Source organism: Xyrauchen texanus, chromosome 34 (assembly GCF_025860055.1).
Source record: "Xyrauchen texanus isolate HMW12.3.18 chromosome 34, RBS_HiC_50CHRs, whole genome shotgun sequence".
NCBI classification, from domain to species: domain Eukaryota; kingdom Metazoa; phylum Chordata; class Actinopteri; order Cypriniformes; family Catostomidae; genus Xyrauchen; species Xyrauchen texanus.
Genome location: NC_068309.1, coordinates 24,563,165 through 24,586,349, shown reverse-complemented (window position 1 = coordinate 24,586,349; position 23,185 = coordinate 24,563,165). Strand labels below are relative to the sequence as shown.

General features: G+C 39.3%; 1 protein-coding gene across 4 annotated transcripts in view; it reads left to right on the top strand.

Moving 5' to 3' along the window:
• The window catches only part of LOC127628056 (rap1 GTPase-activating protein 2-like), a 66,350-nt gene that overhangs the window by 37,031 nt on the left and 6,134 nt on the right, over nt 1-23,185 (top strand). For 2 of the 4 annotated variants that reach the window (XM_052104717.1, XM_052104720.1), the window contains 17 exons: nt 2,458-2,542; nt 4,387-4,422; nt 4,693-4,740; nt 5,645-5,677; nt 6,546-6,758; nt 7,376-7,479; nt 7,578-7,656; nt 9,187-9,240; nt 10,232-10,315; nt 10,593-10,693; nt 13,281-13,410; nt 19,238-19,393; nt 19,778-19,849; nt 20,013-20,099; nt 20,239-20,379; nt 20,547-20,693; nt 22,946-23,061. In XM_052104717.1, coding sequence (XP_051960677.1) covers nt 2,458-2,542; nt 4,387-4,422; nt 4,693-4,740; nt 5,645-5,677; nt 6,546-6,758; nt 7,376-7,479; nt 7,578-7,656; nt 9,187-9,240; nt 10,232-10,315; nt 10,593-10,693; nt 13,281-13,410; nt 19,238-19,393; nt 19,778-19,849; nt 20,013-20,099; nt 20,239-20,379; nt 20,547-20,693; nt 22,946-23,061 — 1,686 coding nt within the window. The remainder of the gene's footprint in view (nt 1-2,457; nt 2,543-4,386; nt 4,423-4,692; nt 4,741-5,644; nt 5,678-6,545; nt 6,759-7,375; nt 7,480-7,577; nt 7,657-9,186; nt 9,241-10,231; nt 10,316-10,592; nt 10,694-13,280; nt 13,411-19,237; nt 19,394-19,777; nt 19,850-20,012; nt 20,100-20,238; nt 20,380-20,546; nt 20,694-22,945; nt 23,062-23,185) is intronic. The other 2 variants (XM_052104718.1, XM_052104719.1) reach the window with 2 other exon arrangements.

Below are 23,185 nucleotides of genomic sequence, written 5' to 3'. Positions count from 1 at the left end.
AGACAGACAGATAGATAGATAGATAGATAGATAGATAGATAGATAGATAGATAGACAGACAGACAGACAGACAGACAGACAGACAGACAGACAGACAGACAGACAGACAGACAGACAGACAGACAGACAGACAGATGCTAAACTATGGTGCAGCGTGTGTTCAGGGAGTCTTGAAGCACACTAAAGCCATGCTTGGTTTCCCCTCATCCATCTTTTCCATTATATGAACTGGACAACTAGAATTTACAAAAGTATCTTGCCTAAAAATTACCCTAAATCCCAATTGCTGAGCTGTCTAGGAAAGGTTCTGTAATTGAATGTTGTCTTCAGTGAAAACAATGTGACAGTTAGCTGTTCACAACATCTCCACAGAGGGGGAGGAGATTTGGTGGTACATACTTTAGGTGTGATGATAATGCTCTTGGTTAGAATGTGTTGTTTATCTCCTTTCATGTCATTTGCATGAGTGGTTTGTTTTTTCAGTCTTAATATGAACTGAAGCATCAGTAAATGTTTTTAGCCCAAGTTTTTTGGCACACCTTGATTTAGCCGAGAAGAATGTGTTCCTGGATCAACATCTTTTGAAGAAACATACCTATGAGAGGGAATTCATAAATTGATATGAATGGTGTACAAGCCCCTAACCCCCACTCAAAAAATAGATCTTTGGCTGAACTTGATTCAATCGTGTACCGTGTTCCACGTGTTTGAAATGAGTTTTCTTAATTTAAAATTACCATTTAATCTCAACACAAACACTTTGGGGCAGATTCACTAAACAGTTGCGCGTGGTATTTCAGCGCAAATCCCTTTGTCTTATTCATTAATCACCCGTAATCATGTTTAGCGCAATCAGCGCTGAAATTGCGCTGCATCTTCATTATTTAAATGATGTCATTGTCATTCCTTTCTGTGCAAACATGCCTCCTTTCTAGAACGTAAATTAGCCTTATTAAAGATTGCTCTTCATTCACAAAACTGCAAATGAAAGCCATCCTCAGCTATATTGCCCTCAGAATCGGAACGCAAGATCAGAATTGCATGTGCAAATTGCAGTAATTGCTCAACAAAGTGACATATCTACATATCCTTATCGTTAAATAAAACTCCACTCGTCACCATAATAGTAACCCCCAAATCTCAGACATAACAGAAACTCTTAAACATTTCTACATAACAAAACAAAACAGTAAACACTAACAAGTATCCCCTTTATATTCATCTCACGCAAAAACACATAAAATAAACTTCATTTTAACATTTATTCTCACTATTGAGCCCCATGCTAAGCATGCTAGGAAATGGAAATCCCCTGCTATATTAACGCCACAAAAATTATTCATGTAGTCCCAACTCAAATGGATTAAGTAAACTTTAATTTTACAAATGTAAAAGGATATAGAGTGAAATTAAAATGTCCTAATGTTGCTTTAGTTAAGTCAATTGAACAAGCAGCAACAATCCTTGTTTGAGTGTAGCCTTAAACCTAACCCAATATTAACCCCAAATATAACCCTAAAATCTGATTGGCTGATAGAAATGTTGTTAGATGTTGATACAGGAACATGTGATACTTTGTGAAATCATGGTTATCAGTGTTTGTGAGAATAACGCTATAGAATTGTTTTGCGTATCGAGCATAATGAACGATATGTCAGTTACTCCCTTATACATGTATATTGATGAATTCAATTTACAGTGTGCCTATGAAGGATTGGGTGGGTATTTTTAGAGCCTTGTTCATTTGTCTCCCTAACCTCCTACTTTTTCTCTCACTCTCTCTCTCTCTCTCTCTCTCTCTCTCTCTCTCTCTCTCCATATCTCTCTTATGAGGAGTAAGGTTTGGAGAGGTGAAGGAAAATTAATTTTGAGCATGAGTCTCTAGATCCTCTACCTGTCAGCCTCCTGTCCAGAAAGCTCATTTAAAGAACAGATTGCCCATCTTTGGCCCATATTTTATTGATGATCTTGGAATAGTATGAGGGTCAAATGGGAGAGGTGTTTTCTTGAGGAGTGAGACTGAGGCATTAGAAAGGGTTTCAATGAGGATACTGTCTGTATAAAGGCCATTGTAGTTTCTGCTATGTTTCAAGATGACAAATCAAACCACCATACAAAATTCTCCCGTTCAATATTTTATAGATTGACAGTGGCTGACACCTGGGTGAACTGTGTGAACAGAAGAACTGACTATATACATCCACTAAAAATCTTGAGATCAATTAGTTAGCTGTTGTACAAATGGCTCAGAAAAGTGAAGTTAGTTCTGAGAAAAACTTAAGAGCATAATTTTTTGCAAATGTCTCTTGGAAATACTTTTTTGGGCCACTGCATAATGCAAAATGAGACCTAAAGTGAAATACGTTATTTTTGTGCAACTTTGTACATTTGTGACTGTAGATGGTTTAGTTTTGGTTTAAAAGCCAAAAATGACATGGTGATGTCACTGTGTTGCAGGAAGCAAGAGTTGCTGACCATCCCCAATGTGCCCCTGGCGGACTGCCCTCCCTCTCCCCCAAGAACCGCCCCTCCCGCCATGAAGGTAAGCAGCATGTTTGGCTCTCATTGCCTGTTATGAATCAGCACTGGAAAGGGATTTGCGCAGAGAGCTGCAAAATACACGACATTTTACAGGGAGTCAAGCCTCAGTACACCAGTTTTATAAATTGTTTATTCTTCAATAAATGCGGTAATTATTGACTCATTTGATGTCTTTCTTGCCCCTCTTGTGGAGACAAGACCCACGCAAAAACCTGCAGCCGTAGCCTTGCCCTGTTTGCTCGGTAGACCATGACTGCTGACTTCATCCCCTAGGTAGTGTGTTCCTCAAACGAGGAAAAAAAGGAAAATACAAATGCCAAAGCATCACATTTTCTGAACTTGGAGAGGTAGTTTTTGACAGATGTATGTAAATGTGTATATATCTAGATGAGCTGGGTTGGAGGCAAAAATAAGCAATTCTCTACATGCATAGTGAGATTAAATTTAGCATCAAATTATATGTTGATATTATCATTTTATTTGACCTTGAATTAGATGTTTCATATCTGATTCAGTTCAAGTGTTCAATTTTGAATTAGTATTTTATTTCTGCTAATTTGATACATTTATGACTAAATAACAATAAGGCTATACCAATAAAAACATAATAAACATTATGAATATTTAATACTAATTAAATTATAACAAAAACAATATTTTTGTTGACAAAAAAAGGCAATTATGACAAAGGAAAATGTTTTCAAACTGAGATTTTGCCATTTAACAGTAGAACTGATATTAAAGGGATAGTTCACCCAAAAAAAGGACAATTCCCTCATCATTTACTCACCCTCATGCCATCCCAGATGTGTATTCTTTTCTTTCTTCTATTGAACACAAACAAAGATTTTTAGAAGAATATTTCAGCTCAGTAGGTCCATACAAAGCAAGTGAATGGTTACCAAAAATGTTAAGCTTCAAAAGCACATTTAGCCATCAGACTCCAGTGGTTAAATCCATATCTTCAGAAGTGATCTGATGTGTGGGTGAGAAAAAGATCAATATTTAAGTCCTTTTTTACTATCAGTCTCCACTTTCACTTTCAGATTCTTCTTTTGTTTTAGGCAATTTGTATTCTTTGTGCATATCGCAACCTACTGGTCATTGAGGAAGAATTATAGGAAAAAAGGACTTAAAAATGTATCTGTTTCTCTCCCACACTTATCATATCGCTTCTGAAAACATGGATTTAACCACTGGAATTTTATTGATTACTTTTACGCTGCCTTTATGTGCTTTTTGGAGCTTCAAAATTTTGATAGCCATTCACTTGCATTGTAAGGACCTACAGAGCTGAGATTAACTTCTTTGTTTGTGTTCAACAGAAGGAAGAAAGTCATACACATCTGGAAAGATTTGAGGGTGAGTAAATGATGTGAGAATTTAAATGTTTGGGTGAACTATCACTTTAATAAAACCAATTACTGTGTAAGTAGAAAAGTGTGATCATTGGTTAAAAAGAAATTGATTATTGATCAAACTGATTATTGGAATATCTATAGCCTATATAATTACCTGCACCTGCTCATACTAGATTAGTAATAGTGTATTATTGTGGGTAATTTCAGGAACAATAAGGGTCTAATATGAGTATAAACATGAATATCACTTGTGTCTCTCAGTTTAATTGTTTGACAAAGTATAAAATCCACAATTACAAAAGCAGACTGTGTTTCTGCTCTGACAGTGAGTGCTGCTTGCTGAATAAATGTGGGAGGGATTTCAAGTACATATCGTTCACCCTCATAGATTGTGATGTTGACCTTGTTGTTGACCTGTAATAGATAGGAATGAAATAAAATGTAATTGGTTCAATCTTGACCTCAACCATTTCTTTTTCTGCAGTCCACTCAGTTCTTTGATGTACTAGAAAAGATGGAGGTAAGAAATGAAATTATTCAGATTGCATTTTACATCTAATGTTGGCTCTGTTATAATGTTATGGACAGTCATAATCCTGGAAAAGACATGGAATTATGTTTGTGATCAAAATAATTGCACAGGTAGCTAGAATAGCTAATAAATGCTCAAGTAGTGAATCCATCTTTGGTAATTAGAAAAATATAGCAGTGGTGAATCTGTTTTGTGCCTTTCAGTCTCACCTCCACTGTCAGGTGTTAATCCTACAATCTTTTAACCCTGACCTCTTAGCAGGTTTCTGAAATGGAGGAAATGAGGCATAGCCCACAAAGAATAAAGGTCAGAGAGCATGAAAAAGCAAAATAAGCTACAGTGATTGCTTGAGTTTTGGGAATACTTGTAGCTGAACTGCATTTGCTGGGAGGTTGTCAATCCTTGTTCATTATGTTACATATGCTACACTATGTAACATTATACATACTCTACATAGAGTACATATAAACTATATTTGTATTTTCCGAAAAAATGCTTGCAAGCCAGCAAAAACAATTCCCATACTGGTCTAAGCTGGTTTATTCGGGTTAGTGCTGTTTGGTTTTGGTCTAGCTAGCTGGAGGACTAGCATACTGTAGCCATGTTGTTCACCAGTAAGACTTATCTGGTGGAGATGGTTGACCAGAATGGGTTTTGTTTTCTGGCAATGCTGGTTAAAAGGAAGTTTTGCAGGTTAAGCCTGTCAAAAAAAGCCTTGTTGGTCCACAATAGCATCCTGTATTGTAAACCAGATTTTAAACACATTTTAATCTGGATAATCTAAAATTATCTACCAAATAAAGTTTGAATGGAGTCTGTACATTAAGCAATTCTTAGGGTTATGTGTTTAGAAAAACCTCAACCTGCATGTTTGAGGAATATCACCTTGCAAGCACTGTAAAAAAGGGAATGCTGGATTTAGTCCTATGATATTTCTTTAAGCACCATAGAAACAAAATAATAAACAAAAGCAACCACTAAAGACAGCATGTGTTCATTCAGATTGTCCAGACAGCCTCAGAATAATGTTTGTTGTAAGCATGACTGTGAAGTATGTCAAGTGAACTGCATGCCATTTTTTCACATATTGTGTATGCATGAACTAGATTTATGCCTCATAACAAGCTTGCTGTCATGACACAAGGGTCATTTAAAAGCACTGGAAAGATCATTACCTTGTGATTCATTGATATTATTTTTGCCTCTCCAGGATGATTACATTCCATACCCACGGATAGAGGAGGTACAGCAATTGAAGTTATAACAATTGAATTCCTGTACAATCTATTGCTATCTGTTCATCTATCTGTAACTATATATTAAATAGGTAGTTCACCCAAAAATGAACATTCTCTCATCATTTACTCACCCTCATGCCATCCCAGAAGTGAATGAGTTTCTTTCTTCTGCTGAACACAAATGAAGATTTTTAGAAGAATATTTCAGCTCTGTAGATCCATACAATACAAGTGAATGAGTACCAAAAATGTTAAGCTCCAAAAACCACATAAAAGCAGCATAAGAGTAATCCATATGACTCCAGTGGTTAAATCCATGCCTTCAGATGTGAAACGATAGGTATGGGTGAGAAACAGATCAATATTTAAGTCTTGTTTTACTATAAATCTCCACTTTCACATTCTTCGTCTTTTGTTTTTGGCGATACACATTCTTTGTGCAGATCGCCACTTACTTGGTAGGGAGGAGCATTTATTGTAAAAAAAAATTGATCTGTTTCAAATCACTTCAGAAGACATGGATTAAACCACTGGAGTCTTATGGATTACTTTTATTCTGCTTTTATATGCTTTTTGTACCTTCAAAGTTCTGGCCACCATTCACTTGCATTGTATGAACGTACAGAGCTGAGTTATTCCTCTTAAAAACCTTTGTTTGTGTTCAGCAGAAGAAAGAAAGTCATACACATCTGAGATGGCATAAGGGTGAGTAAATGATGTATCAATGATAATTTTTGGGTGAATTATCCCTTTAAAGTTTAAGTTCTAAAAGCACTTTATATGAAGTAGGACAAAAATGCAGAAGCAAACATAATTTTATGAAGTGTTTATCAGTGTCGATCTCTTTCTAACTATCTGGTTGCTCTTTTAAAGGTATTACAGCGGGGTGAGCCGTACCCTCAGGTCATCCTGCCTCAGTTTGGGGGTTACTGGATAGAAGACCCCGAGGCCCCTTCCACCATTCCAAACTGGGAGAACAGTTGCTATGATGAGGAAGATGGAGAGCGAGGGAATTACGGAGAGTTTGGTTACAGACTGGAGAGTAACTATGCTATTCGAGCCTACCGCAAGCACTTTCTGGGCAGGGTGAGAACTCAAGCAGTTGACAAATAAAAGTAAAAACATAATTGTAAAACTGATTGAAAGAGCCACATTCAAAGCTGTTGTAAAATTACTATAAACATTTTATATTAATTAGTTGCTGTGTTTTTTGGCAGCCACAAAAGGTCAACATTTAGGATAATTCATTATTTTTCTTAGCAGAAGAAATTTTTGTTCCTATCATTTTTTGATTGTTTTTTGTTGGCTTCTTTAGAATGCAATAAGCCATTAGAGTCTGTTCTTTTACAGTGATTTTACAACAGGTCTTTGGACGACACCCCTTAGCCATGATAAAACCACTCTAATGAACAGCCTCTCATGGCTTATCCCTTTAACATAGAGCTGTGCTAGCAATTACTTTCAGTATGAGAAATCCATAGTCCCTATACTAATATGATCGTACCGTATTATACATAAATGGACTGGCACACAAAGGCTTTTGACAAATATTGGTATACGATCACTTTAAACGAAAAGCTCCTAGATCGTTTTTGTTATCAGAGCTGTGATAATCAGCAGACAGTACCATTTAACACACTGCATTTATATCTGCAATGGGTTTGTTGGAAATTAAAACGCTTCCTCTTATCTGCCGGTCTCAGGAACATCTGAATTTCTATTGCACAGCCAGTAACCATGGCAACCTCGTACTGTCCCTCGGCCACGAGGAGGTGAAGGAGCAAGAGTACCTGCACATCATTCTCAGGTAATAACAGCCCGTTCACTCCCTTATGCGCAATTACATGATTGCCACATTTTGAAACATTGATTGCATTTTTTTCTATCAAATTCTGTCGCACTTAGGACTCCATCAAAGACAATCTATGACAGGATCTCTTTGACGGGTTTAACTGAGCTTCCCAGTGTCCCACAGTTAGCCAAGGTAATAAATGTTCCATCTAGAAATAGTGCACAGGATTTAACTGCTGAACTTTACATTTCAAACATCCTGACAGACTCTGATGGCTATCTGATTAACATTCAAGTACTAAAAGTCTTTAGTGTTTTTAAAGTTTAAGCACAGTTATTCACCTACAGTATATGTCAGTTTGAATGATTAAGGCTGGGGTTCCCCAACATTAGTCACACATAAGTAGTCCCTATGGATATGTTTCCCAAAAGCATCATTATCTAAGTAGCACATACAAACATCTGGAAATTAACAAGAGCCTCGGACTACTCATAAATCCATTACACACAACTTAAACATATCTTAACATTTGAACCAGACAGCTCCTGAAACAATGGACTTCAGTGTACTTAATCCATTATAGCCTGACATATGAAAATAGTCAGACTGAGGCCCATTGTACCATGGGCACACTGCGTGCGATCAGCTCTCGCCTGCGGATCAACCAAATAAAGTGAGCGTAGTCATTTTGATCAAATTAAAATAGTTTTTCTAACACAAGTAACAACAGAACAGAAACTATAATTTAATTTTGAATCCTATCATAGCAGGAAAATGTAACATTGTGTAACAATGTAACACAAATATAACATAATTATTGTTATGTGTCACAGTCAAAACTGCTTGTGCTTTGCAGCGACACCGAATAGATATAAAAAACATAAACTGCTTAATTTAAGGGCATTGAAATAACCAGCTCATTCCCAGTATAATATTTGTTACATTACTGCATGGTCAGAAATTAACTTTTCCCTAAAGGGGACAAAAATTGCCCTATGGTAATTATTATATAAATTATCAATTATAATTATAAATATTTAATTTTCAGACAACTTTTTATGTTTATGAGGGCATTTTTTCTAAATTTATAAAATGTACTGTTTCATTCTTTTATTCAAAACATATTGTATGTGAGTGATAGTGTGTAATGCTACTCTTAAAGTTGACTTTTAAGAGCTGTATCAGATGGTATAAATAAAATAAAAGGCATTGTTTGCCCCCATATTTTGAACTTTAGGGCATTTTTCTTTATCACTTTTCCCCTTTAATTTCTGACCCTGCATCACTTTTCTATTACAAGCATTCTTGGTGAGAAAAATATCCTTTATTAACAAAAAATTTGATTAAAACTTGCATAATATTAAGCATACAATATAAAGACAATTCAATAGTGGCATCTACCTCTTTTTAAAAATTATTATTACAACGGTGTGGCTCGCAACACCTTTTATTTTTATATCTGGCTCTCAGTAGAAAATGTTTGGACACCCCTGCTTTAGAAAATCATGAATCAAAAATTATATGCACCATTGTATTCGGCTAATATAACAAACAACGTATGTGCAACGTATGTGCACAAGTTAAAATTATGTTACATTAAAAGTGTGGCAACATTATGAGGAAACTTAAAGTGGTTAGCCTAAATTAGTGATCATTAGCTGGTCTGATTGTTTGTTGACTTGGTGTGTTTTCTGTTTTTTTTTATGTGTGTGTGTAATATAGCTTCTATGTGAAGATATTGTGGGTCTGAGGTTTAGTCCTGTGCTTTACCCAAAGGTGAGTTCACAATTGTTAATCAGTTTTGTTTTTGTATGAATTGTAGTGCATTGTAAATCATTGCAGTTCTGAGAATATCTTTATCATCATTTGTGTGCAGATACCACTTGATTTTATATTTTGTTATCTAATGCAATGACATTCTGACATTTTTGTGTGGCTTCAGTGTCCAACTGTATATTGTAAGTAGCTACTGTATATTTTAATTTAATTGTAGATTACTTTTTTTTTTAAAGGAATCATTATTTTATAATTGCATGATGCTTTCCTACAGATTTGTTTTTATAGTTCATTAAAGAGTGGATAAGGAGGATTTGTGCATATTTTAACATAAATAACATATTCTGTTTTACACTATAGCTGTTGTGGCAGATGCCTCATAAAAGGCAGTAGTGATGTGTCAGTCATGATTAAGATGGTTTAAGAGATAAAAACTGCTTTGCATGGGAGGGGTTATTTCTAGGTTCTCATGAAACTAGATAAGAGAGTGGTTCAAAGCTGTATTGATAAACGGCTGTAAAGCAATTCAATGGAAAGGAGGAAGCAGGAACCGGCTTGACAATATAAATTATATTTAATAAAGAACTTAAATCAAAAGACACAAACACACACATAGGACGGACAGCTGCCTGTAAATGCTTTCTCTCTGTCACACTAACGTCCGCAGTCGGCCTTTATCCCTCTCAGAGGCTTGAGTTGCCTGATAAGGGGCCGGGTGTGTATCCATCTTTAAAATAAATGTTGTATACATTAACATTGGTTAATGCACTATGAACTAACAATGAACAATTGTATTGTATTTTATTAACTAACATAAACAAAGTTTGATAAATGCTGTAAAAATATTGTTCATTGTTAGTTCATGATACCTTATTCATTATCTAATGTTAAGGAATGGAACCTTATTGTAAAATGTTACCATAGTTTATATGTAATATGTTTGACGTCTTTATGTTTGAAATCACTAACTGAATTTTTTTTTTTTTTGCAGGGCTCTAAATTAATCGTGAACTATGATGAGCATGAGTTAAACAACACCTTTAAATTTGGCATCATCTACCAAAAATTTGGGCAGGTGAGCAAATGAATTATGTTGCATATGTGGTCACTATAAATCAAAGATGGTCTGTTCTCCAGTCAGACTGAGATTCTCAAGGACACTCACAGAAGATTACTTGTTAAGCTACTTTGATCTTAATCAGAAAAGAAATAAATCAATATGCTGCTGCATACGCACCGGATCTGAAGTATTTTATCTATTATTTCCTGTTATCTTTGCACACTGTCTTCCTGCTGTTTCCTCCATGGTATGCAGACGTCTGATGTCTTCTAATACTCTCTATTACACACAGATATCAGAGGAGGAGTTGTTTGGCAACAGCGAGGAGACTTCAGCCTTCACAGAGTTCCTCAGAGTGCTAGGAGACTGTGTAGAGCTGCAGGACTTTAAAGGGTAAACAACATTAAAGAGAAGCTGGAAAAGGCAGATCTGAGAACTTGAATGTAATTTGCTAGAATGTGTGATGAATATGTACATTTTTTAAGAATATTCTGGCTGATTTGTTCCATATTATAAAAGTAAATGGTGATGGGAATTGTAAAGCTGCTAAATGACAAAAAAAGCACTATAGAAGTAACAAAAAAGTAGGCCATATTATTAATGTGCTATATTGGGTGTGTACAGAGTCAAATTTAAGTTCCTATTCACCAAATATCTTTCCCTGCACTATATCGCTCAAATAAAATATGCCGAATTGAGACACATCAGCTTTGATGTCAATGCCAATTGATCACTAAACACACCAAAACCAACTAATGGAATATTCAATGTTCAATACAAGTTAAGCTCAGTCGACAGCATTTGTGCTAAAATATTGATTACAAAAAAATATTTTGACTTTCCCCTACTTTTCTTTAAAAAAAAGCAAAAATCTGGGTTTCAGTGAGGCCCTTGCAATGGAAGTCAACGGGGCCAATCCATAAACATTAAAATACTCACTGTTTCAAAAGTATAGCTACAAGATATAAACAATATGTGTGTTAATATGATTTTAGTGTTATAAAATCACTTACTAACCCTTTCTGTGTAAAGTTATAGCCAATTTTACAACTTCATTGCCATGACGATGTAATGTCAACAAACCCAAAAAATTTTGATTTAAACTTAAGTAATACTTGAGTTTTAACAGGAGAATTAATGTTAGTGCTTTTATAAAATTATAAGCTTCACATTTTTGCCTTTAAACACTCCTTGTAAGGAAACCTTGTAAGTGCCTCACTGTAATATCTATATTTGCATTTTTATAAGAAAAAGACGAGCGAGGCAAATTAATTTTTAGTGGTAATTGTGCCACAAATGCTGTTGATTGAGCTTAACTTGTATTGAACCCAGAATATTTCTTTTAATTCGTTGACATCATTGACATCAAACCTTTTAAGAACTAAGCAAAGCTATGGTATGGCTTCAGAAGAGTCTTATAGACCACTTTTATGGTGCTTTTATGGTATTTTTGTCATTTTAAAGATTGACAACCCAGTCTTTATTCACTTTATTTATATGGACAATAGTGGCTATGACATTCTTCAAAAATGTTACCTTTTGTGTTTCACAGAAGAAAGAAAAATATGTATTTGGAATGACGCACAGTGACGGTTTGGAAAGTTTGGAATAATGTACAGATTTTGCTGTTTCAGAAGGAAATTGGTACTTTAATTCATCAAAGTGGCATTCAACTGATCACAAATAATTGTCAGAACATTACTAATGAAAAAACAGCACCATCACTATTTGGAAAAAGTTATTTTTGATCAAATCCAGACAGGCATGGGGCCTGTCTGGATTTGATCAAGAATAACTTTTTCCAAATAGTGATGGTGCTGTTTTCCAGCAGCCATCACTCAAACACCTTATCCTTGAGTAATCATGCTAAATTGCTAATCTCATACTAGAAAATCACTTGCCATTACATAAAACACAGTTTAAAGCTTTTTGGTTCATTAAATGAAGCTTAACATTTGTTTTTGAGTTGTCAAAGTGTGCAATAGACTGGCATGTCTTAAGGTCAATATTAGGTCAAAAATGGCAAAAAAAGAAACTGATTTCTCTAGAAACTCTTCAGTCAATCGTTGTTTTGATGAATGAAGGCTATACAATGCTTGAAATTGCCAAAAAACTGAAGATTTCATACAAAGGTGTACACTACAGTCTTCACAGGCAAAGGACAACTGGCTCTAATAAGGACAGAAAGAGATGTGGACGGCCAGATTTACAACTATACAAGAGGAGAAGTACACCAGAGTCTCTAGTTTGAGAAATAGACACCTCACATGTCCTCAGCTGACAGCTTCATTGAATTCTACCCACTCAACACCAGTTTCATGTACAACGGTAAAGAGAAGACTCAGGGGTGCAGGCCTTATGGGAAGAATTGCAAAGGAAAAAGCCACTTTTAAAACAGAAAAACAAAAAGAAAAGGTTAGAGTGGGAAAAGAAACACAGACATTGGACAACAGATAATTGGAAAAGAGTGTTATGGATTTTAACCCCATTGAGCTTTTGTGGGATCAGTTAGACTGTAAGGTGCGTGAGAAATGCCCAACAAGACAGTCACATCTATGGCAAGTGCTACAGGAAGTGTGGGGTGAAATGTCACCTGAGTATCTGGACAAACTGAGAGCTGGAATGTCAAGGATCTGCAAAGCTGTCATTGTTGCACGTGGAAGATTTCATGATGAGAACCCTTTGAAGTAGTTTAAGAAGTTCTTAAAAACATATCAAATTGTAATAGTAATTTTTCTCGTTATTAATGGCATGACTAAACATCGTAATCAGTTCAATGCCACATTGGTGAATAAAAGTACCAATTTAATTCCATAAGAGCAAAATCTGTACATTATTCTAAACTTTTGGCCGCCAGTGTATATGATGACAAACTTTTTGTTTTGGGTCAACTTTTTCTTTATAAGGGAAAAGTCTGTGATTTCTCCAACTATTTTCCCCTACTTAAACAATTATAAGGGTTTATGTTTTTCTCGCTCAGGTTTCGAGGTGGTTTGGATGTGTCTCATGGTCAGACAGGATCTCAGTCTGTGCACACTGTGTTCAGGGGCCAGGAACTCATGTTTCATGTCTCCACAAAGCTGCCCTACACAGAGGGAGACACACAGCAGGTACTCACTTCACTTGAAACCTGGACAGTCAATTCTCCATAAGGATGATTTTCTTCAGACTTTTTCTTGGTGATGAACAAGAGTTAGATTTGCAGATACACTAAATGGCCAACAGTGTGTAGACACCCTCTCTAATAATGGGTTTGGCTATTCTGGTAATTCCAGTGAAGGTAAATCTCACATTTAGACATTCTAGAGAACTGTTTGATTCCAACTTTCTGGCGATACTTTAAGGTGGGCCATTTTTTGTTCCAACATGACAATGCCCCTGTGTGTCACGGTTCATCGATCCATGTGTTCATTCCGTCATCTGTTGGTGTGTTTATAGGTGTGTGGGTGTGTGTGTGTAGTGCTCGTTTGTTGCTTAGCACCAGCTGATTACTCCACTGCCGTCAGCTGCTACTAATCACTACTGCTTGTTAGCTGCCTTTATCTAGCTGGTAATTGTCATGCATGGTGTCGGTTCGTTATTCATGTTTGTATTCTGTTACCCAGTTCCTGTGTCCTTGTTCCTTGTGGGTGCCACCCGTTTGCTCCTCACCTCCAGTCTTCTGTGGGATCGTCTGGGAGATTGGATCCTGACGCTGACTTGTGTTCGCGCTATATTCCAGTCCTGTCTACCTCTTTTCTAGATTGTTACTTCTAGGTCGCCCGCCTGTAATGCGGCGTTTTGAGTTTCTCCCTGTGCTATCCGTCTCTAATAAACTGTTCACTTGCACTTGGACTCGTGACTCATCATTGTGACAGAACGAACCGACCCAAGATGAATCCAGCAAGTGTGACCGAATTGACGGAGATTCTATCTAGGAGTGAGGCTCGTATGCAACAACAGGAGGAACAGGCGGTGGCCACGGGTCGTGCTATACAGGCGTTGGTAACCCAGGTCTCCGAATTAACCACTCAGTTGCAACAGCTAAGGACCGAGGCGGCTTCAGTGCGAGGTCAAGCGACTACAAGCCCACCTGTTTCGGTCGCGCAGACCATTCGAGCTACTGAACCACGTCTTCCACCTCCAGCGTTTTATTCCGGTGAGCCTCAATTATGTTGTTCATTTCTGGCGAAGTGTTCACTGCACATCTCTCTTCAACCTTCATCATTCCCCACTGAGGAATCTAAAGTGGCTTTTGTCATCACACTTTTATCGGGGAGAGCCGCGACTTGGGGAACTACGGTGTGGGAACAGCGACTTCCTTGTTGTGACTCTTTTGATAGCTTTTCACACGAGCTCAGAAAGGTCTTTGATCGCGCAGCCTCCGGTAGAGACGCAGCGCGCATTCTCGCGGAGTTGCGCCAAGGAGATCGTCCGGTCACGGACTATTCGATTGAGTTCCGCACCTTGGCTGCGGAATGTGGCTGGAATTTGGAGGCTCAATGGGACATGTTTTTACACGGACTCTCTGAGCACATCAAGGATGAAATCTATGCCATGGAGTTACCCACGGGGTGGATAAACTCATCAACCTAGCCATTCTGGTGGACTCGCGACTACGACGACGGGGACCGCGAACACAGCGAGGTTGGCCGGTCGCTGCACAGGCTAACGTATCTTTTCCTGCTGTGGAAACTGCAGAGTCTTTTTCAGGTCCTGAGCCTATGCAGATGGGCAGATCTCGTCTATCGCAAAGGGAGAAGCAGAGAAGGAGAGAGAAAGGATTGTGCTTATATTGTGGAGCCGTTGGCCACATTGCTCTCCAATGTCCGGTAAAAGCCAGCACCTGCCAGTAGGTAAGAGGTTACTGACGGGTGGATCTATTTTGACTAAATCCTCTTTTTCTGCCACTCATCTCACTGTCAGTTTAAAACTTTCTGCTCAGAGCGTTGACTGTGAGGCTTTGATACACTCGGGGGCAGAGGGAAATTTTTTAGACTTTAACTTCGCTCAGAGACTCATGATACCTGTGGTGACACTCCCTCAACCCATTTCTGTAGTAGCACTTAACGGCCAACTGTTACCCTCTGTTACTCACTCCACGGCCTTAGTGAGACTCGTTACCTCTGGTAACCATTCTGAGGAGATCGAGTTCCTTTTAATCCATTCCCCTCCTGCTCCTGTGGTACTTGGCCATCCCTGGCTGGCACTCCATAACCTGCACATTAATTGGTGCAGGAATTCTGTTTTGTCTTGGAGTGAATATTGTCATGCTTCTTGTTTAATGTCTGCGTGTTCTCCAGTGTCTTGTGTTGTGTTTCAGGATGAACACGCGGATCTATCTAACGTGCCACGTGAGTATCTTGACCTGAAGGAAGTGTTCAGTAAGTCTCGGGCTGCTTCTCTCCCTCCGCATCGTCCCTATGACTGTGCCATTGATTTACTGACAGGTATGTCTCCACCGAAAGGCAAGTTATACTCATTTTCCGCTCCGGAAAGGGAGGCCATGGAGAAATATATTTCTGATTCTCTAGCCTCTGGGTTCATCCGCCCCTCCTCTTCTCCAGCGGGGGCAGGGTTCTTTTTTGTGGGCAAGAAGGATGGCTCTCTGCGACCTTGTATTGACTACCGAGGGTTGAACAACATTACGGTAAGGAATACATATCCTTTGCCGTTGATGTCTTCGGCCTTCGAGAGGTTGCAGGGAGCATCCATCTTCACAAAATTGGATTTACGCAATGCTTATAATTTGGTCCGCATAAGGAAGGGGGATGAATGGAAAACTGCTTTTAACACCCCCAGGGGACACTTTGAATATTTGGTAATGCCGTTCGGCCTGTCTAACTCCCCTGCGGTTTTCCAGGCACTCGTGAATGACGTGCTGAGAGATATGGTAGATCAGTTCATATATGTCTACCTGGATGACATACTGATATTTTCTTCTTCTCTCCAGGAACACGTTCAGCACGTCAGGCGAGTGCTCCAGAGACTGTTAGAGAATGGGCTTTTTGTCAAGGCGGAGAAATGTTCGTTCCATGCTCAGTCGGTTCCATTTCTGGGTTATTTCATCTCCTCCAAGGGGGTGCGCATGGATCCCGACAAGGTTAAGGCTGTGGAGGATTGGCCAACTCCAGATTCCCGTAAGGCCCTACAGAGGTTTCTGGGGTTCGCCAATTTTTACCGGCGTTTCATTCGCAATTTCAGCCAACTAGCCGCTCCTCTGACTGCCTTGACCTCTTCCAAGACAACGTTCAGGTGGTCTGGTGTAGCTGAAGCTGCATTTACCAACCTCAAGAGCCGCTTCGTTTCAGCTCCCATTCTTATAGCCCCTGATCCTTCACGTCAGTTTGTGGTGGAGGTCGACGCCTCAGAGGTGGGGGTAGGAGCGGTTCTTTCCCAGCGCTCGCCCGCGGACGACAAGATGCATCCTTGCGCGTTTTTTTCTCATCGTTTGTCTCCTGCGGAATGTAATTATGACATTGGTAACAGAGAGTTGCTGGCAGTCAAGTTAGCGTTGGAGCAATGGCGTCATTGGTTAGAGGGTTCAGGGGTACCCTTTATTGTCTGGACTGATCATAAGAACCTTGAGTATATCAGATCAGCTAAACGACTCAACTCCAGGCAGGCTCGGTGGGCACTTTTTTTCGGTCATTTCGAGTTTTCCTTGTCGTATCGTCCGGGCTCCAAAAACATCAAGCCTGATGCTTTGTCTCGTATTTTTGATCGTTCCGTTCGCCCGTCTACTCCCGAGTGCATTTTTCCTGAGAGACTCATTGTCTCCACACTCGTTTGGGAGGTCGAGTCGTGAGGTCGGTAACGCCTCCGCCCGATTGTCCACCGAGTCGCTTCTTTGTACCGGAGGGGTCAAGGTCCGACGTAATCCGGTGGGGTCATTGTTCCACTATAGCATGTCACCCAGGAGCTAATCGCACCAGTTTTTTGGTCAGGCAATGATTCTGGTGGCCCTCTATGGCTCCCGACATTCAGAGTTTTGTATTGGCATGTTCGGTCTGTGCTCGTGGTAAGACTTCCAATCGCCCACCGGATGGGTTACTCCAACCGCTGTCTGTCCCTTCTAGACCCCGGTCCCACATCGCACTAGATTTTGTCACTGCCCTCCCACCCTCCCAGGGCAATTCGGTCGTTTTGACCGTAGTGGATCGATTCTCGAAGGCGGCCCATTTCATTCCCTTGCCTAAATTACCGTCTGCCAAGGAGACAGCGGTTGCTGTTGTAGATCACGTCTTTCGATTACATGGCCTCCCGATGGACGTGGTCTCTGACAGGGGTCCCCAATTTATTTCCAAATTTTGGAGAGAGTTTTGTCGTTTATTGGGGGCGAGTGTCAGTCTTTCTTCTGGGTTTCACCCTCAGAACAACGGGCAGACCGAGCGTGCCAACCAAGACTTAGAGAGAGCGTTGCGATGTTTGGTTTCTCAAAATCCTTCCTCCTGGAGCCAGAAGCTCTCATGGGTGGAGTACGCACATAACTCGTTACCAGTGTCATCCACGGGCCTATCTCCATTTGAGGGTAGCGTAGGGTACCAGCCACCTATTTTTCCCAGTCTGGAATCCGAAGTCGCGGTCCCCTCTGCTCACGCCTTCGTCCAGAGATGCCACCGTACATGGACCAGAGCCCGCAAGACTCTGCTCCAGGTGAGGGCGCGCACTAAGGCCAAGGCCGATCGCCACCGGTCAAAGCCTCCCGTGTACGTTGTGGGTCAAAAGGTGTGGCTTTCTACTAAGAATATTCCGCTCCGTTCCATGTCTAATAAACTTGCTCCTAAATTTATCGGCCTGTTCACTGTCACCAAGATCATTAGTCCGGTGACAGTCCTTCTCTAACTTCCTCCAGCGTACAGGAGAATTCACCCCGCCTTTCATGTCTCCAAATTGAAACCGGTTTTTCGGTCTAACCTTAATCCGCCGATGCCGGTTCCCCACCGCCGCGACTTCGTAGGCGGGAGCCTACATATTCGGTTAATCGTATTCTGGACTCTAGACGGAGGGGATGCGGATTCCAGTACTTGGTGGACTGGGAGGGTTACGGTCTGGAGGAGAGGAGTTGGGTTCCTGCTAGGGACATACTGGATGCCAGGAGGCACTCTTAGGGGAGGGGGTACTGTCACGATTCATCGATCCATGTGTTCATTCCGTCATCTGTTGGTGTGTTTATAGGTGTGTGGGTGTGTGTGTGTAGTGCTCGTTTGTTGCTTAGCACCAGCTGATTACTCCACTGCCGTCAGCTGCTACTAATCACTACTGCTTGTTAGCTGCCTTTATCTAGCTGGTAATTGTCATGCATGGTGTCGGTTCGTTATTCATGTTTGTATTCTGTTACCCAGTTCCTGTGTCCTTGTTCCTTGTGGGTGCCACCCGTTTGCTCCTCACCTCCAGTCTTCTGTGGGATCGTTTGGGAGATTGGATCCTGATGCTGACTTGTGTTCGCGCTATATTCCAGTCCTGTCTACCTCTTTTCTAGATTGTTACTTCTAGGTCGCCCGCCTGTAACGCGGCGTTGTGAGTTTCTCCCTGTGCTATCCGTCTCTAATAAACTGTTCACTTGCACTTGGACTCGTGACTCATCATTGTGACACTGTGCACATAGCGAATTCCATAAAAAAATTACTGGTGTGGAAGAACTGGCCTGCACAAAGTCCAGAACTGAACCCAACTGAACACAAATGAGATGAATTGGAACACTGATCGCGAGCCAGGAACCATCACCATACATCAGTGCCTCACTGTGATACCCTTGTGTCTGATCAGGAGCAAAATCTAGTAGAAAGGCTTTTAGTGGAAGTTGTTATAATAGCAAAGGTTGAATTTAAAAATGAAATGCCCAACAAGCACATATGAGTGTGGTGTTTGGGTGTCCACATACTTTTAGCCATGTAGTATACTGTAGATACCACACAGCAATATCATTCTCTGTATGCTTCTCTTCATTACACATAGCTCCAAAGGAAAAGGCACATAGGAAATGACATTGTGGCGGCAGTTTTTCAAGAAGAGGCTACACCTTTTGTGCCCGACATGATTGCCTCCAATTTCCTCCATGCCTACATCCTTGTCCAGGTGGAAAACCCTGGAACAGATTACACCATGTACAAGGTTTGTCATAAAAAAAAGTTCTTAAAATGTTTTAAGTGTTTGAATGGAGGTAAAGTGATGGTTAACCCTAAAAATGAAAATTCTGTCATTGTTTACTCTTTTACATTTTGTCCCAAACCCGTATGCCATTCTTTTTTCGGTGAAACACAAAAGGAAATGTTTGGCAGACTGTTATCAGTCACCATTTACTTGCATTGTACAGAAACAAAGAGTGGTGCCAATGTTCTTCAAAATCTCTCCTCTTAGTTTCCATAGAAGAAAAAAAGTAAAGGGGGTTTGGAACAACATGAAGTTAACAATGACAGAATTTTCACAATAACTGGGATAATTGTTGCTGAACAAATATATGAATGCCAAATGTTACATTTTAATTCTATTGTGCAGGTGTCTGTCACAGCACGTGAAGATGTGCCACAGTTTGGCCCTCCGCTTCCCAATCCACCCATCTTCAAAAAGGTAAATTGGTGCACACCACTACAGCTGTCAGTCTGCTTCCGTTTGTTGAGGTTTTCTGAAGGTCAAACTTGAGTTGCTTATTAGAGACAGGATTTTGCCACGTCAGGGTCTTTGGGCTGTTCTTGCATTGTTATATTTGCAATGTCATTCTATTTTTTCCCAGGGTCCAGAATTTAGAGAGTTCCTGCTGACCAAGCTGATCAATGCAGAGTTGGCATGCTACAGGTCAAGCCGCTTTGCCAAGCTTGAGGTAAAGAGACAAAGAAGCATCTTATAATACTACATTAAGGTGAATGTGGATATGGACAGCAAAGCCTTATAAGCTTCTGCTTTGTGCTTGGCCACATTCTCTGAATGTTTAATAAGTTATAATATTGTTTGTGTATTAGGAAAGAACACGAATTGAACTGCTGGATAACCTTCATAATGAGTTACACAAGCACACACAGGCAATGCTGGGACAACCTCTCAGTGCAGATGAAGAGAAAATGGAGAACGGAGGACATGGAGGAATACTGGAGTCTATCAAGGTTCCCATTCAAATAGATCATTAATTAGCCTCTTCTCACTCCAATTTCAAACATGGCAGAATGGATTCTGTAGATTAATTCTGCTGGTTTGGATAAGATGATCCCAACCGTTACAGCATGAATTCCCAAAAGAGTATAAAACAGATAATCTATTATTTTTCTCTAAGCGGGCGATGCGCGTGCGCAGTCACTCTATGGAGACAATGGTGGGCTCTCAGAAACATGGCCGTAGCTCTACTGCAGGAGGAGGCATGCCCAACAGCCTGAGTGGGGTCGGCCTGACCCACAGCAACACTGAGACTACCAAGAACTCTGTGAGCATCTTATTACGTTCACAACACATACAAACAAATATCACTTACTATGGTAATAACTTAATCTGAATAGCTGAATGTGGCAGTATGATAACAGTGCATCTAAAAACAGACACTTTGAACAGACCATTTTACTTAAATAATTTTAATTTAGTTTAATTTGTTTAATTAACCAGCATAATACGCATTTGGTTCAATGATCTGACCCTCATTTGTTTTGTCCAGATCTTTTAAGTTATTTTTAATAAAATCAAATATATATATATATATATATATATATATTTATTTATTTATTTATTTATTTTTTTTTTATTTGTGTGTATTCACTTTTTTATTGTAATTTTTGTATCTTCCCTGAGGTCCACTGATAATGTTAGTAAAGGTTTATTTGCAAACAAACATTCAGAATTTAGTAATATATGATAATTTTCCACCCTGTCTCTGGCCCTCTGTCTGAAACACTTGGTTTTGGCCTCAGCACCTCCTTTAAACTTCAACGTAAATGGCCACTGTTATGAGTGGCTAACATCGTGCAGCCCCTCGAATACAGAGTCATATATATTTGAAACTCAATCGGAAGAGAATAAACAAGCTCCACAAAACTACATTTCAGTGTTTATACAACGCACACATTTCATCTGAACATATTAAACTGTTCACTCAAGCACAGCCATTAACATTCAGCACCATAAACTTTCAAACTCACATGACATATGAAAAATTCATGAATTAAACTGTTTACTTACGGTTTTTCGATCGGGTCCAATAGTGTTTTTAACTGCCCCATCCTTCAATGACACTTCCTAGAAAAAGCTTGAATTTTACAAGCAATCCACACTGATATGAGCCGAAGACACATCCACATGACACACACACCGTATTATCCTGCATTGACGCATCAAAATGGTCAAAGACGTCAATCTAGTGCATGTTTGCATACACTAACAATTAAAAATAGCACAGCTGGGCACAAGAACACATCCATGGCGTGTTTGTGCTCCAAAGAGCAAGACAGAATGGGGTCTCATTTTCAGAGTTGTAACTTGTCTTTTAAAAGCGGCGCAAGATGAATGACACAAACAAAGATGTCTGTCTAGTGCAGGTTTATATACAAAATAATTCAAAATAGTCCAGATGGGTCTCCTTTGGTTTTCACGAATAGTTAGTAGGCCACAGTAAACCTGTCTGTCCTGCTCTTTCTCTCTGTTTACAGACTGAGCGCATATGGGCGGGGACAAGGGTGCGATGATGTAAAAGTAACAATTGATGTTGCTGTAGAGGTGATCATGAATTAATGGCCCCCTGGTGATGTGGAAAAGTCACGGAAGGAGAGAACGAGGCATTTTTCCATTGCATTGGGGCTTAAGTTTTGAATTCTGACAGTATTCTATACAGTATTTATGTTTTTTATAGTAGAATGACCTCTTATATGTATTCTCTCTTATACAGTATGTTTAATTTTCATGTTTTCCCTTTCTGGATTTAAAGTCATTTTTACATTTTTTGTGGGGCATAAAAAGTAAAAAAGGTCTAAGTGGTGTAACCATCGGAGACAGTAAAAAAATAGAAGTCTCTTTAAAAACTGAAATTCTTAAAAAAGAAATATTGGAATAAGAAGTTTGGAGTAGTTTTTCATTGTTATTTCTTCAACAAATAAGCAAAAAGAAAGAAGAAATGTGTTCACCAAATCAAAGTCAAATCCCCAAATCAAATTCTGTTGTCATGTGACAAAGAAACCATAACACCGTAAAGACCCCTAATGACAATGTGGAAATTTGTATGAGATATTTTGACATTTATGTTAAAAGGCACATTTTGTTCAGGTCAAATTGAGTAACCCTAAAAGATGCCTTGATTCAGCAGGGTGTTAACTATAAAGGCACTTTTTAGACTATGGGGGTTGAGTTCTGAAACTTTTAAAGTACAGTTATATGTCTAAATAGCAAGGAAAATTTGACTCTCAATTTCATGAACCCTTTAAGCAAGAATGGTATTTTAATATATTTTGCTTGATGGTTCACCACCTGAAATAAGTAATTCATGTATTAAAATGAAATAATTGTAGAAAATACTATAAAACAAATGTTTAATTATGCATGAAATCAGTATTACCACAAAGATTGCATTTCTACGAACTCAACACATGCGTTTTAGACTAGAATTTTGAACTACATGTTTTTAATATATAATCTTGGACAACCTTATTTGTCAATGACCCTTATAATCTCATTAACCTTTTATATAACCTTCAGTCTCCAGTGACATCGAGTGCGAAGTCTCCTTTGAAGAGCCCAGTGAAGAGACGGTCTGGACTGTTTCCACGGCTGCACACCAGTATGGATGGACAGCCAGAGCGCCACACACGCAGGTTAGACAAATATGCTAAAAATAGTTTCCAGCAACAAGGAAATTGTCAGTCCACATTGAACACGAAACTGCAGCACGATGTGATACAATCACATTCAAGCAGAAGATATTAGATGTTTAATTAA